Source organism: Panthera leo, chromosome B2 (genome assembly GCF_018350215.1).
Source record: "Panthera leo isolate Ple1 chromosome B2, P.leo_Ple1_pat1.1, whole genome shotgun sequence".
Taxonomy (NCBI): domain Eukaryota; kingdom Metazoa; phylum Chordata; class Mammalia; order Carnivora; family Felidae; genus Panthera; species Panthera leo.
This window is the reverse complement of record NC_056683.1, coordinates 40,505,394-40,520,830: the sequence shown is the minus strand read 5'-3', so window position 1 is coordinate 40,520,830 and position 15,437 is coordinate 40,505,394. Positions and strand designations below refer to the sequence as shown.

The 15,437-nt window shown below is 37.4% G+C and overlaps 1 protein-coding gene across 13 annotated transcripts in view; it reads right to left on the bottom strand.

The window, feature by feature from the left end:
• The window catches only part of UBR2 (ubiquitin protein ligase E3 component n-recognin 2), a 124,503-nt gene that overhangs the window by 52,364 nt on the left and 56,702 nt on the right, over positions 1–15,437 (bottom strand). For 11 of the 13 annotated variants that reach the window (XM_042938775.1, XM_042938778.1, XM_042938779.1 and 8 more), the window contains 5 exons: positions 13,763–13,870; positions 12,838–12,926; positions 11,487–11,585; positions 282–445; positions 93–192 (listed from right to left, as the gene is read on the bottom strand). In XM_042938775.1, the coding sequence (XP_042794709.1) occupies positions 93–192; positions 282–445; positions 11,487–11,585; positions 12,838–12,926; positions 13,763–13,870 (560 nt within the window). Of the gene's footprint in view, positions 1–92; positions 193–281; positions 446–618; positions 764–11,486; positions 11,586–11,655; positions 11,755–12,837; positions 12,927–13,762; positions 13,871–15,437 lie in introns of those variants that run through there. The other 2 variants (XM_042938777.1, XM_042938788.1) reach the window with 2 other exon arrangements.

The window sequence follows — 15,437 nt, the reverse complement described above, 5'->3', positions numbered from 1 at the left end:
ATCATGACCTGAGCCAAAGTCAGACGCTTGATCAGCTGAGACACCCAGGTGCCCCCAGTGTTTCCCTTTAAAATGTGTCAGTTTATACATACCTGCATACATTTGAGTAATTCCAAAAAGGCATCAAATCCTTCTAGGAACTTCTGCCTCAGGTCATCTGACCATTCAGTTGGTTTGCTAATTAACACATACCTGAACAAGATAAAAATAGCAATGAATATATGGGTAAACACTGACATTTTATAAATTGCAAGTGGTTGGATAATTCAACAAAAGCTTACTTGAGATCTAAAATAAGGCTCTGAACTCTCCTAAACTTGAAGGCTTGTAAAGCAGTATATCGTTCAAACTGAAATCTGCCCTGGGCATCTCGATGTCTCAAATGGTCCATAAAAGTCTTAATGATAATGGTCATTAGGTTTTCCTCTGTGATGAGCATCCGAGCCTAGGACGAAGTATATCAGAGTACATGGTAATCAAAACCCATTTACTAGAAATCTAAAAAAAAGTCACCAATATTGGTTAGCTCTTTGAAGTTTAAACCTTTTTCAGTGCAAACATATAATATCATAAATGCATTACTGTGTATTTCTAAATAACAATTACTTACTCCAATTGCCATGTGTATGAAGCAACAATTATATCACGGAGAAAGATGCCAGAATGTTAGGAGACATATCCATGGCTCATTATTCAAAGACAACTCGGGGTGAGGGGGTCTGAACCAGGCTGCAAATTTTCCTTAACTGAGACATTTAGATACCTATAATGGTATGGTATAATTATTCTAGGATCCAGAGGTTCATATCACAGATTCTGTAGAACTCAGTATGAAACTATATTTCTTCTTAATCTCCTTTTTAAAATTTATTTTTGTTCTTGTTTCTATGTATAGATATACATATCTATGTATTTTTGAGTAAGCAAATACATTTAAATGATACACACACACACACACACACACACACACACACACACACACACACACAGATAAAAGTCTCCTAGCTCCCAAGGTCCCCCTTGCAAAGGCAGTCTGTTAGTTTTCCTGCATATTCTTCTAGAGATGGTGCATGTGTATATACTACATACATATATGCATATACACACACATATATACATTTATACTATATGGGTTAGATGTTACTAAGTAGATAGAAGTATGCACATATTTAATTACATCTATCTTTCCCCCTCAAAAGACAGCATATTATAAACACTGTTCCGCACTTGTTTTTTCACTTCATATATTTTAGAGATTGTCCCATATCAGTTCATATAAATTCCCTCATTCTTTTTTTTTTGTCTAATTTTTTAATGTTTATTTTTTAAAGAGACAGAGAGACAGCAAGCAGGGGAGGGGCATAAGGAGAGGGAGACACAGAATATGAAGCAGGCTCCAGGCTCTGAGCTGTCAGCATAGAGCCAACGTGGGGCTGAAACTCACGGACTGTGAGATCATGACCTGAGCCGAAGCTGGAGGCTTAACTGACCTGAGCCACCCAGGCGATCCCCCCTCATTCCTTATATCTATCATTAGGTATTCTTTTCTATCACACTTTATTTAACCAGGCAGGCCCTCACCAGTGAGACATGAGACATTAGGGCTTTTTCTAGTCCTATGCTATTTATTACAAAAGATGTTGCAACAAATATCAACTGTGTACCACTGGAAGGATGTATGAATAGTATAATTTCTTAGAAGTGGATTACTGGGTTAAAGTGTATGTACATTATAAATTTTGACTGATACCAACAAATTGTTTCCACAAAGAAGCTCACCAATTTATATGTCCATCTACAGTGTGTACATTTCCTCTCATGCCTTCAATAACACAACTTCAAACATTAAAAAAAAATTTTATTTTCTTAAAAAAAATATTTTTGAGAGACACAGAGTGTGAGTGGGGGAGGGGCAGAGAGAGAGGGAGACAACGATCCAAAGCAGGCTCCAGGCTCTGAGCTGTCAGCAGAGAGCCCGATGTGGGGCTCGAACTCATGGAGTGTGAGATCATGACCTGAGCTGAAGTCGGACACTTAACCGACTGAGCCACCCAGGTGCCCCAGTAAGTAGTTTTAAATAAAAATAAAGGCAGACAGAGAGAGAGAATCCCAAGCAGGCTTCGCGATGTCCATGTAGAGCTGGATGAGGGGCTCGAACTCCTGAACTGTGAGATCATGACCTAAGCTGAGATCGAGTCGGATGCTTCACCGACTGAGCCACCCAGGTGCCCCCAGAAGATCTAGTATTATTTGAATGCCTCATTATTACTCTTCCACAATGGATCATACTTTTCTAGACTAACTAGGTTCAAGTTATTATTGGTGCTGGGGGACTATATAACTAGGTCTCTCATTAAGCATTTAACAATGTAGAAAGTTGCACCAAAAAGTAGGACAAAAAAGTACAGAAGACAGAAGTCTAAGAATATAGTAAAGTTGTGTTCTCAATGTAAAGGTTAAGTTCTGAGGTCATCAGATAAAGAGAAAATCTATAAAGTTAAATATTCCTTTGAAAAACTCAAAAGTCATCATCACGTTGCCAAGAGTTAGGGTCTAAGAACCTCAAAAGTCAACAGGATTAACTTCTGTTCAGTTTCCTACACAGTAAAGACAAAAGTCCAGCTTGAAAAAGAGAAGGTACTGATAGGTTAAGATAAAAGGATATTCTTTGTTGGTTTTTTGTTTGCTCCATTAGGGGATTTGGGAACACTTAAATTTCACTGACTTACAAAAACTCTGTAGAGCTTGCTGGTAAGATTTATAACCAAAAATTGATGGAAGTTTGGTAGAGACAATTTAATATTCATGGAGTGTGTATCTCACCAACAAAGGCATTTATTTAGCATTTTCAGTTTCAGATGAATGTTAAAAAGAGTTTATCCAGCGCATAATTTTGGATTGGATTCTAACTGTCGTGGGTGCCAAATTAAAAAAAATCAATTAAGGCAGCTAGCCCATTAGTACTGTCCCATTAAAATAGGGGAGTTATGGGGCACCTGGGTGGCTCAGTTGGTTAAGTGTCCGACTTTGGCTCAGGTCATGATCTTGTGGTTCATGAGTTTGAACCCCGTGTTGGCTCTGTGCTGACAGCTCGGAGCCTGGAGCTTGGAGCCTGGAGCCTGCTTTGGATTCTGTGTCTCCCTCTCTCTCTCTCTGTGCCTCCCCTGCTTGTGCTCTCGCTGTCTCTCAAAAATAAATAAACATTAAAAGAAAAATTTAACAGATGAAACAAAATGGGAGTTATTCAGGCATTTCTATTTCTAAAAAGAAAACTTCAGAAAGCATATTTTCCAAGGTTCCAACAGAAAAGAAGGACAAATAGTTGGTGCTTGGCTTTATCACCTCATGCCTAGATTGTTGCTAACCTTTCAAGGTAATTTTTAACATTAAATATCTAACATTATTATACAGTTCCAGTACTGCTTACCACTCACCCTAAAACACTGCTTGATTTTTATATGCCTACAATTCACTTTGCTTTAAAATATATTACTGCTACTTACCTTAACTACAGTTTTATTCATTTTATGTAGTTTATATTCAATTTTGTGTTGTAAGGCTCATTACATATCTAACAGCATATTCAAAATGGGCCAACATTCCCCCTAAGACTCTGAAAAACTTTACTGAATAATAATGGCCCGTGCACACACTTTTAATTAAACTAAATATGATAGAGCATACAGGGGTAATGCTGACTATAAATCAGGGTACATTTGATCAAAACAAGTTAGAACAAGTAAGATAGTCTTGTCACTTGAATTAGTACTGGCTCTTGAGCAAACTATTTAAAAATGAAGACTGAATTTTCAGTTAACCCAAAAGACCAATAAATGGGATTCTATCACTCATATGAAACATTTCACTAATATCTAGGGCAAGTGGTTTTTAAGCAGGGATATGCATATGTATTACTAATGGTGCTTTTTCAAGAAACTATTACATGCATTCTTCCAGTCATGATGGGATAAGCTTGAGGCGGACCAACACTTCCACCAAGAACAACCAGAAAAGATCAACTAGAATAAAAAGTCTGAAATCATTAGAGACCCCCTGAGGCCACAAGGGTTCAAGGGGATAAAACCTTCGAGAAGGGGAGCGGCACAGGGAGGTGAGCCAACATCCTGCAGCTGCTTTTCCCTCAGCATCTCCCTCTTCTGGGAGTGTGGCAAAATGGGACTGAAGATCCCAGGAAAGAGTCTGCCAGAGCTGCTAATAATGGGGAGAAGACCCTGAGATTTTAGCTGTCCCATGGTGTGAGGAGCCCAGGATTCTAGCAAGAACACAAGGGTGGGAATGGAGTCCAACTTTCTTCCAGTTTTCCCCTTAAGACATTTGCAAAATTCTGAAGCTGTGCAGGACAGAAGTCTAAGGGCAGAAAGTCTAGAAGGGCAAAGGAGTGATGTGGCAGCCTCAGCAAGCTGAGGAAACAAAACTTGAGTTCAGGAGCCTAGAGAGGGGAGGAACTCTAGTGAGCACTCCAGGCTCTAAAGTGGGAGCCCTCCCAGGGCAACGTTGCGGGATGAGGATGGACCAGAAGACAGAGCCTTGCCAAAACAACCTGGAGTCACGGCAATCCCGCAGTGGACTGATGGGCCTCACTCTATCTGCCTCACAGTAAGGGGACTATTCTTGGGAGGAAGATATTACACAGAGTCATAAGATTTTCTAATGAACACCATCCTGTCGGAAGGCAATGAGAAAGAGAATGGGGCAGAAACCATATGTGAATGACTACAAAATTTCCCAAACCGAGAAAGCCACCGGCCTAGAGATACAGTATCTACAAACTCCAATATCTATAAATATAAAGAAAACCAAACCTACATAAATCATAGCAAGACTGCTGAAACCTAAGACAAAATGCCAATAAAAAGTTATTAAGCATTCCAATTGACTAAAAAAACCAAAAGGGGTAAAATATTACAAAAAAATTAAATCGGAATAGAATACAAATGATCTAGATAATGACATTATAAGACCATGACACAGCTAAGATTTACATGTTCAGAAAATTGAGGAAAAAATGGAGGATTTTACCAGAAAACTGGAATCTTAAAAAAAAAAAAAAGAGTGGATTTTTGCTTCAGGAATCAGGCAAGAGAGAGTAGATGTACTTTTCTCTAGTCCTCCCACTAAGTACACCATGTCCAAAATTCTGGACATCATATGCAAAAGACCACCACAAGATTCAGAATGGTGGCCAGAAGAAGGCAGACTGGCTAGGGACCTCAGAGACCTCAAGAAAAGACACAGCAGAGAGATCTAAGAAGCTGGCAACCTGAAAATGCCAATGGGCACAGGCTTTTTTTAAAAAGCCCCAATAAAAGCCTGCTCTGTCAGCCACAGGAAAAAAGTAACTCAGCAGGACAGAAAACTTTCCGACAATAACCCCTCCACTCTAGCCAACCGCTACGGAAAAAACTGTAGCTCTATCCCCATCTACACCAGCAAAGGCTGAATGGTGAAGTCCAGACTTCCACTCTTCAGGGGCTGAAATACGGTACCTGCTTGCAATATCAGGGGTGCACGTCCTAACTTCAAGGGCAGTGCTACTGAAAGCTACTCCGTGGACCAGTGGCCTGCCAACTGCTTGCTGCCAGTTGTGACAAGAAGGCAAATCAACTACTTGTAACAGTTTAATTTAGCTGACATTTGTTTCTCACAGCAGGAGTTTTGCTGAGAGCAACAGTGTGTTGGTTCACATTCTGGTCCAAACCTTTTATCCTGTCATTACTGACACTTTGAGTAAAACTGCTGTTGAGTCACCCTTAAGAGAATACTAAGTGAATGTACAACTAACAAGTTAATAGGGGGGAAAAGAAATAACAATTATTTAATCTAAAAGAAGGTAAGAGAGAAGGGGAAAACACAAAACAGGTGGGTTCAAACAGGAAAAAAAAAAAACACAAGATGGCAAATACAAAGCCAAATACACCAGTAATTACATTAAATGGGCAGTAACCTGCTTACATCATTAGGAGTGATGTAATTTGTTGGATAAACAACAAATCCGAAATACATGCTTTTAAAAAATGATACAAGTTTAATTTAAGGGCACATAAAACTTAAAAATGTAACAATGGAGAAGACATACAATACAAACACTAACCAAAAAAAAAAAAAGGAGTTGTTGCTATAATATTAGATAAATTACTCCAAGGAAACAAAATTTGAAAGTATTGGAGCGCCTGGGTGGCTCAGTTGGTTAAGCGTCCGACTTCACCTCAGGTCATGATCTCATGGTTTGTGAGTTCAAGCCCCATGTCGGGCTCTGTGCTGAGAGCTCAGAGCCTGGAGCCTGCTTCAGATTCTGTGTCTCCCTCTCTCTCTCTATCTCTGCCCCTCCACTGCTCACACTCTGTCTCTCTCTCTCTCTCTCAAAAATAAATAAACATTAAAAAAAACCAAAACAAAAAACAAAAAGAGAAAGACAAATCCAACAATCACTGTGGGAGACTTATAGCCCATCTTATAGATGCTTCAATAGTTGACGGAACAGACAGAAAATTAGTATGTATATAAAAGATTTACAAAAAGAAAAAAACAAAACAAAAAAAGATTTACACAATGAAAATGAACACACTTGACCTAAGTGACATATAGAAACACTGCACCCAATGATAAAGGAGAATATACATTATTTTCAAGTCCACATTGGACATTTACCAAAAATGAAAAAATTCTGGGCCACAAAGCTACACTCAACAGAGGACTGAAATCAGAGCATGTTCTCTGATCACAGTGAAATTAAGCTAGAATTCATAACAAAATAATTAGAAAATGCCCAAGTGTTTTAAAATTTAGCAATATATTTCTAAGACATTTAATCACGAAGAAAAAATGGGTCAAGAAAGAGATCACTAAGGAACTCAGTGAAGTTTTTGAACTGTATAATAAAAATAGGACATAACAAAACTATGAAATACAGCTTACATTGTGCTTAGATAGAAACTTAAGCCTTATATCAGCAAAGAAAGGCTGAAAGTCAATGACTTAAACATCTATCTCAAGAAATTACAGAAAGAATGGCAGTCTACCATGTGGTGAATAAAAGCAGGAATCTTTCTCATTCTTAATCTCAGGGGGAAAGCTTTAAATACCATTAAGTACAATGTTTGCTTTAGGTTTCTGTTTTTTGTTTTGTTCTTAGGTACTCTATTAAAAGTTTTCTCTCATTCCTACTTTGCTATGAGGTATTTTTGTTTTAAATTATGAATGAATGTTGAATTTTTATGAATTCCGGGAAAGCATTTGATACAATTTTTTTCTTTTCATGTTAATAATGCCAGCTGATTTCCCCTCCAAATGCTATACTGCTCTTGCATTAAGGAAAAAGACCAAATGGGGTTGTGATGTATTATCCTTTTTCTATAATGCTTGATTTGATTTATGCAACATCATATGTGAGAGAGATTAGACGGTAATTTCCTTCTTTTTTAATTTTTTAATTTTTGAGAGAGAGAGAGCGAGCAGGGGAGGGGCAGAGAGAGAGGGAGACACAGAATCTGAAGCAGGCTCCAGGCTCGAGCCCAAGTGGGGCTCAAACTCATGAACCGGAACCGTGAGATCATGACCTGAGCTGAAGTCAGATGCTCAACCAACTGAGCCAGTCAGGTGCCCCAGTAATTTTCTTTTCTTGTAATGAATGCCCTGTTGAGTTTTGGTATCAAGATTACAGAAAACTCAATTAAACTGGCCAGTATATTCTCCTTCTCTGTTTTCTGGAAAAATTTATGTAAGACCAGTGTTATTTCTTTCTCAAACGTTTGGAAGAATTCTCCAGTGTAGCCATTTGGGCCCGGAGACTTCTTTGTGAGAAAATTTTTATTATAACTAAAGATTCTGTTTCTTGTTTCTCTTTTAATAACCTGTGGATTTTCTTAGGAATCTGTTCATTTCATCCAAATTTCCAAATATATTAATTTAAGTTGGTCCCAATATTGCCTTTTCTCCTTAATATCTGTAAAAATCTGTTTTTTTTTTTTTAATCGGTGATTTTTTTGTAGTCCTTTTTAAAATTAAATTTTTTGGGGCGCCTGGGTGGCTCAGTCGGTTAAGCGTCCGACTTCAGCTCAGGTCACGATCTCGCGGTCCGTGAGTTCAAGCCCCACGTCGGGCTCTGGGCTGATGGCTCAGAGCCTGGATCCTGCTTCCGATTCTGTGTCTCCCTCTCTCTCTGCCCCTCCCCCGTTCATGCTCTGTCTCTCTCTGTCCCAAAAATAAATAAACGTAAAAAATAAAAAAAAAATTAAATTAAATTTTTCTACTTTTCCTATTAGACTTTCTAGAAATCTATTCCTTTTCTTTGGTCTTTTTTTTTTTTTTAACGTTTATTTTTGAGACAGAGAGAGAGCATGAACGGGGGAGGGTTAGAGAGAGGGAGACACAGAATCCGAAGCAGGCTCCAGACTCTGAGCTGTCAGCACAGAGCCCAACGTGGAGCTCGAACTCACGGACCGTGAGATCATGACCTGAGCTGAAGTCGGACGCTCAAACAACTGAGCCACTCAGGCGCCCTTCTTTGGTCTTTTCAAAGAACCAACTTTTCTGGTTGTATTGATTTTTCTCATGTATATTTGCTTTGTTTTATTAATTTCTGCTCTTTATTATTTGCCTTCTTCTACTTTCTTCAGGCAAAAGACCTAAGCTCTTGCAATGGTCTTACCCACTGCATCTTCACCCCTATCCCTAAACTCAGTGAGGTCACTGACCATTCATTTATCTAGCAACTCTGGCCTGTTTGGGGTTCCTTCTTCCAAAATGCCAAGTGCACATTCATCTCAGATGAATTCATCTTCCACCAGTTAGCCACACGACTCATCTCCCACTTCCTTCAGTTTCCTGTTCAAAAACCACTTCTCTGAGCGGCCTTCTGATATGTATACAATATGAGCACCCCCCCCCCCCCCCCCCCCCCCCCCCCCCCCCCCCCCCGCACTGTCACTCTGCCCCGCACTGTCACTCGATCCCCTTAACCTGCTTTTCTACTTCATAGCACTTACCAATGCTTGATTTATAAACAGTATGCAAATGTTTGTGTATCTGTTTCTTCTCAGCCTATAAATTCCGTGGTAACAGGGACTTTTGTCTGCTTTGTTTACTGCAATGCTTACCTCCAGGGCCCAAAACAGTACCTACTCAATAAAGGTGCTAAATAAATGAGCTCTGAGTAAATGAACACATACACTATTTTTTTCTAGCGTTTCTAAGTAAAGGAATCACACAAGAAGTAAAAATTAAAAGTTGAAATATTAGAAGGAACAAAAATTACTTGTAGATTATTAGAAATCCCAAAGAATCAGCACAAAATGTTAGAAGAAATGTTAATAAGAGGGCCAGATACAAGATGAATCTACAAATATCAGTACTTTTTCTACATACAAGCCATAGCCAAATTAAAAATGTGTATGACCTAACAAGAGAACAATAAAGTTTGTACTAAGAGCATAAAATAAAACCTCACACATGAGGACAAATTATGTTCCTGGATGGAGATATTTAATATTGCAAAGATATCAGCTCTTCGCAAAGAATCTATAAATACAATACCTTTCCAATCAAAATCCTAATGTGTCTTTCTTTTTCGGGGCGGTGGGGGAGGGAAGAATTGACAAACTGATTTTAGTTCATCTTTAATACTAAAGGATTTAGCTCTAGAAGATATCAAAATAGAATATTAAGCTAAAATTATTAAAACTGGGTTCTGACATGGAAATAGACAAAAAGATCAACGGAGGAAACATCTGGATACACATGGGATTATCTCAGGGGCTTCTCAAACATCCCTGACTAAAATGAAAGCATCACTCTTTCTCTTCATAAATCCTACTCATTCTCCAACCCCCCCTGTGCAAGTGGCACAACACTTATTGGGCTGCAAGTTACAAACCTGGGAATCATCTTTACACTTTCCCTTGAATCTAACAACCAATCACCAACTGACCCCTCAAACCCAAGTCTGGCCGGTCCTATAGATTTTACTACCTAAATCTCTCTCACCACTCATATCTGCTGCCACGATCCCAGCTCAAGTTGCCACCAACTCTGGTCTGGATCATTGCATCAGGTTCTAATGAGGTTCCCCACACTCGCTTTTACCCGCCGGTCAATCTGTTCTCCAAATTACAAACAGCATGATCTTTTAAAAAATCACAAACGTGATGATGTAAATGTTACCACTTAAAACTCTTCACTGCCTTCCCATAGTCTTCAAATAAAAACCAAAATCTTTAATTTGGCCTATAATATCTCATTAGTGGATAAACAGACTTCAGATAGCTTCAACTGTACTAAATGAACATAAAGGTAATTTGGGGGGAAAAATGCTCATTAAAGACAAATAAACAAAAAAAACTGGAAAAGGTACCTGGTTAGAACCACACAGTACTCTTAATTCTATACGATCTGGCACCCACCACCTTCATTTCTGGTCACATTTTTTTCCATGTTCAAGAATCTTCAACTGTGCTGGCTTTCCTTCTGTTTCCTGTATAGGAACTTTCCTACCTCACCAGACTTTCTCAAGTGCTGGTTCCTTTAAATGAACTTTCCTTCATGACTCCACATAAAGGTGCCTTACCTACAGAATCTGTCTCTGAACTTTGGGAAAAGGTCAGATCTATTATTCTCTCTCAAAACAACCAAATTATGTTTTAAAATTTTATTTATTTTTTAATGTTTATTTTTATTTTTTGAGAGAGAGCGAGTGGGGGAGGGGTAAGGAAAGAGGGGGACAGGATCCAAAACGGGTTCTGCACTGACAGCAGTGAGCCTACACAGGGCTTGAACTCGTGAACTGTGAGCTCACGATCTGAGCCACACAGGCACCCCAAAACAACCAAATTCTTGAGTTTTCATTATAATTTTAATTAATGAATTCTGTGAGTCTTTCCCATTATTTTAAGTTCCATGAGGCCAAGGACAGCATCAGTTTTTGTTCACTATGGTGTTCCCAAAGCCTAGAACTGTGCCTGATAAATCATGGATGCTCAATACACTTTTGTTAAGTAAATGAAATATGAATTTTAATTTCTGTATAGCACTAAAACATAGTGATGCCTTCCTGAGCAACTAGTGAAACTTAGTACAAGACCACCCACAGTCATTGTAATTCAGTTGCCTTAGCTATCCTTTCCCTTACGGGGATGGGGGAGGGAGCTTCTCAAAATGTGAGTTTGTATACAATATGCTGTTTCTAATGGATGCATGTGTTAAACCACTCAGTTTAATTTTTAACTCATCCGTTCAAAACCTCAGGGAAGTAGTATGAGAAAGTAGAGAGATTAAGCTTAAATGATTTCTTCTCTTTAGATTACATACTGAAGGATATGTTCTAAAATGGGTGAAGGTGCCTAACGTCCTATCATCCACTAATAAAATATTATTCTATTCAGGAATATACAGATCTTCATTCTCTATTATTTTAAGGCTTTACTTCTGTCAATGGAAAACAAGAAAGTTCTTCTTAATCTTTTCGTACTTACAAGTGAAGGAACCGTGAATATCTGAACCGAGAGGTCTGCGATTGAAAACTCTCTGTCGTGGTCATCTGTCACATAATCACTCTGCAAACGCTCATAGTTCTATTAAGAAGGCAAAAAAAGGCAAGGAGTGCCAGCTATCAGTTACAAAGAAAAGGCAAGCACTACTCACCAGAGTAGGTGCAGTGAAGAACTGGACAGACAGAGCAGTCACGGACACTGCTCGCTCGTGATCATCCTCCATAAAATCTCTCTGCAACTGCTGGTAATTCTAAACAACAAGGGGGAGATTCACCTCTAATCCACATTGACCAAATGTTTAAGGATTATAATGAAAAGTCAGTGCTGGAGGAATCAATTAAGATAACACTGCTATGAGAATGATAACTGAAATGACTTCTACCAATTAAATTTTGTATAAATACCGGTTCACTATACAATCTTCTCACACACAATGGAAATTTATGAGCTCAAATAGGAGCAATAGCTTCTAAAATGCTGGGATGTTATTGCATACTGGCAGGGCTAAACCACAGCAGCGTTACATGGTCTCTGATGAAACCAGACTTTCCTTTCTTATGGATGTATATCAGAATCACCTGATGGCTCTTTCAAAGGACACATGCTTAGACACCATTCTTGGTGAATCTGCTTTTCAGCAAGTTTAAGAATGATACACAAATATATATATATATATATTTTTTTTTTTTTTTGAAAGAGCTCCCCAAATGATCCTCATATGCTTCCTTAAGAATTCCTAATTCAGGTGAAAACAAAAAAACAAGCACATACTATGGAAAGGGAGAACATACTTCAACAATATCAACAACCAAGAGTTGACGGTTCTTCTTCTTTTTTTTTAAGTTTTATTTATTTTAAGTAATCTCCACACCCAACATAGGGCTCCAGCACATGACCCTGAGATAGTCACATACTCTTCTGATTGAGCCAGCCAGGAACTCCAAGAATTCATGATTCTTAAAATCACATCCATATATCCATGCCATTTCAGCTAAGATGATCTTTTCCTTATACAAATCTCAATGAGAATAATACCATAATTCGCCACGGCATAAGTTTAAATTCTTCATTTATCATTTTAGATCATACACATTTCACAGTTGGATATTTGTATTATCGCGGCAGGTGATGAACAAGAAAAGTCTTACAGCTAGAATTTTACTCTATTGATAAAAGATAAAAAGATCACTTACAAAGTTTCTTAGGATTTAAAATGAACAAGCAACATATTATTATTAGTTGCTAATATTACAAAGCCTGGATATAATCACAGGTTATATTTATTCCATATATAACCTATTTTGTTAAATTTCAAAACTGAGAAACTACTTACCTTTGCAAATCGAACAGCAAACAGTTTCTTATATTTCAAATCCATAAGTAGACTGCTCATGAACAACTGATGATACACACTCCTAGCACCTTTTATGAAAAGAGCAGATGTAAAATAAGGATATATCAAACAAACCAAAAATTACATTTCCAAAGTATTTATGTGAACAATTGTTTTTTAAGTCTCAAGGGCAAAACTGTACATGTTATTCAGTATAAAATATTTGCAATCTACTTTTTTTTTTTAATGTTTATTTATTAATTGGGGGGGACAGAGCAGAGAGAGACAGAGAGAGAGAGAATCCCAAGCAGGCTCTGTGCTATCAATACAGCGCCCGGCACAGGGCTTTATCTCATGAACCATGAGATCATGACCTGAGCTGAAATCCAGAGTTAGATGCTCAACTGACTGAGCCACCCAGGCACCCTGCAATCTGCTTCTCAAAAAATTGGTTTTTCTAAAAATGGTTTTCTTTTTTTTTTTTTTTTTTTTAATTTTTTTTTTTCCAACGTTTTTTATTTATTTTTTTGGGACAGAGAGAGACAGAGCATGAACGGGGGAGGGTCAGAGAGAGAGGGAGACACAGAATCGGAAACAGGCTCCAGGCTCCGAGCCATCAGCCCAGAGCCTGACGCGGGGCTCGAACTCACGGACCGTGAGATCGTGACCTGGCTGAAGTCGGACGCTTAACCGACTGCGCCACCCAGGCACCCCTAAAAATGGTTTTCTAACAAAATATAAAGGTTATTTAATTTAGGTCTTAGACTCCAAAATCTGTTTTTGTTTCTTCCAGAGAACAAGACTACATGTACTTATTCTAAAAACCGTAAGTATATTTATTAAATACCTTCCCAAATGAAAAAAAAAAGTTTCCCAATTACCTATTTAAGGTTCCCCTATACCTTGAAAGTAGTTAAAAGACTACCTTTCCACAATTTGGAATCATTAAGCATCAATCTATCCACCAGAGAAGAGTTTTCACCATCTGGCCCTTCTTGTAAACCGACTTGACATAAAATTCGGCGAAGCCCATCTAAAACAGGAAGAAAAGTAGTCATGAAATAGTAACTTTAAGTATTAAAATAAAATGACATTTTAATAGAAATGTTCTAACGAATCTATAGAATTTTACATGTTTACTAAAGGTCAAATTTATTCAGAAAAGGTAAATATATTAACTATTTTATTAACATTTTCACAAAAAGGAGGAAAATTCTAAATCCTGCATTATATACCAATTCTTATTCGAGAATACCAAAATATAAGTCTATCAGAAAGTCAACGATCTCTTATGTTGTAAACAATTTAAATACTGTTCTTTAAGGACCTATGCTAATTAAACCAGATTATAGCAAAACTGTTACATCCCATGATAACTGAAGGTAGGTGTAATATAGAATTGTGCTACCATTAAAAAAAAAATGTATAGCCTCTGTACTATATCTGAGTCCATTTATTAGTGTTCTGCAAAATGCTTCCATTCATTAAACAAATGTTCCCTGTGTACCTATGTGTACCTACTATGAAGAGGTCCTGGAAGACAAATTGCTACATCTTCTAAATGCTGAACTTAAAAAAAAAAAAAAAAGTTTTTCAAATATGAACATAAGCATTAACATATAGCCAAAACTTCAATAACCTTTTTGTTTCATACTTTATAATTAAAATTACTGTTTTTAGTCTTCTAGAAGCATGCAAAATAATCAGGTAAAAATGGAGTAATTTTAAAATTTAGTTCCAAAAGTCACTGAATAGAAATTTGTTACAAGGCTAAAAAGAAACACTTACATAAATATTAAATAAAAGATAAAGTCTTTCAATTATTTCAAGTAAATATCTCAAAAAATTTCTTGGCAGAAAATTGCTTCCATGATACTACTATTCATTACTACTGTAGCACAGAATTTGGCACACAGGTATCCAATAGGAAACACCAAAACTCAAATATACGAGGATAACAAAAATAACTGGAGAGACATTTATTTAAAAGGCAAGCAAACATGGTCTCCTAAATTTCCACACCTCAATATTTTCAACTGTCAGTTCACAATGTGGCAATGTTCTTTTAAGATAAATATTTTAGAAATTCTCTTTATAATAAACCTCAGAATGTCATTTATCCAAACCACCTCTCTTGCCTGAAAAACAGTATGACAAACAGCTTAGATGTATTCCTGTTTTTCTCTTTTGTGTTATATTTTATACGCCAAACTTGTACTTTTGGCATTAGACATGAGAGTTCTTTGTTCTGTTACCACCACGTTAGAAAGATGATTTAATTTGTGGACTGTGGAAAGACAAAGACAGTAAATACAAATCAGTAACTTCAAATTTGCAAGTGTTCAGAGCTGCAAATTATTAGTAACCAAAATCTGGAGGAGTCAAAACAAAAATTTCAACATTAGTGTTGTATCCTCTAAACTGGTAATCATTTAGGTTTTATTTACACTTGTATTCTCCAGCTTGCTCAGTGGAACAGAGTTCCACAGAATGTTGTTTAAAAAAAAAAGTTCTTGTATCAAGTCTGTGAGATTTAGATTTCATTAGCGGACTAATGTCATTTACCACTGTTTAATCCAATATTTCCTGCATTTATTTGA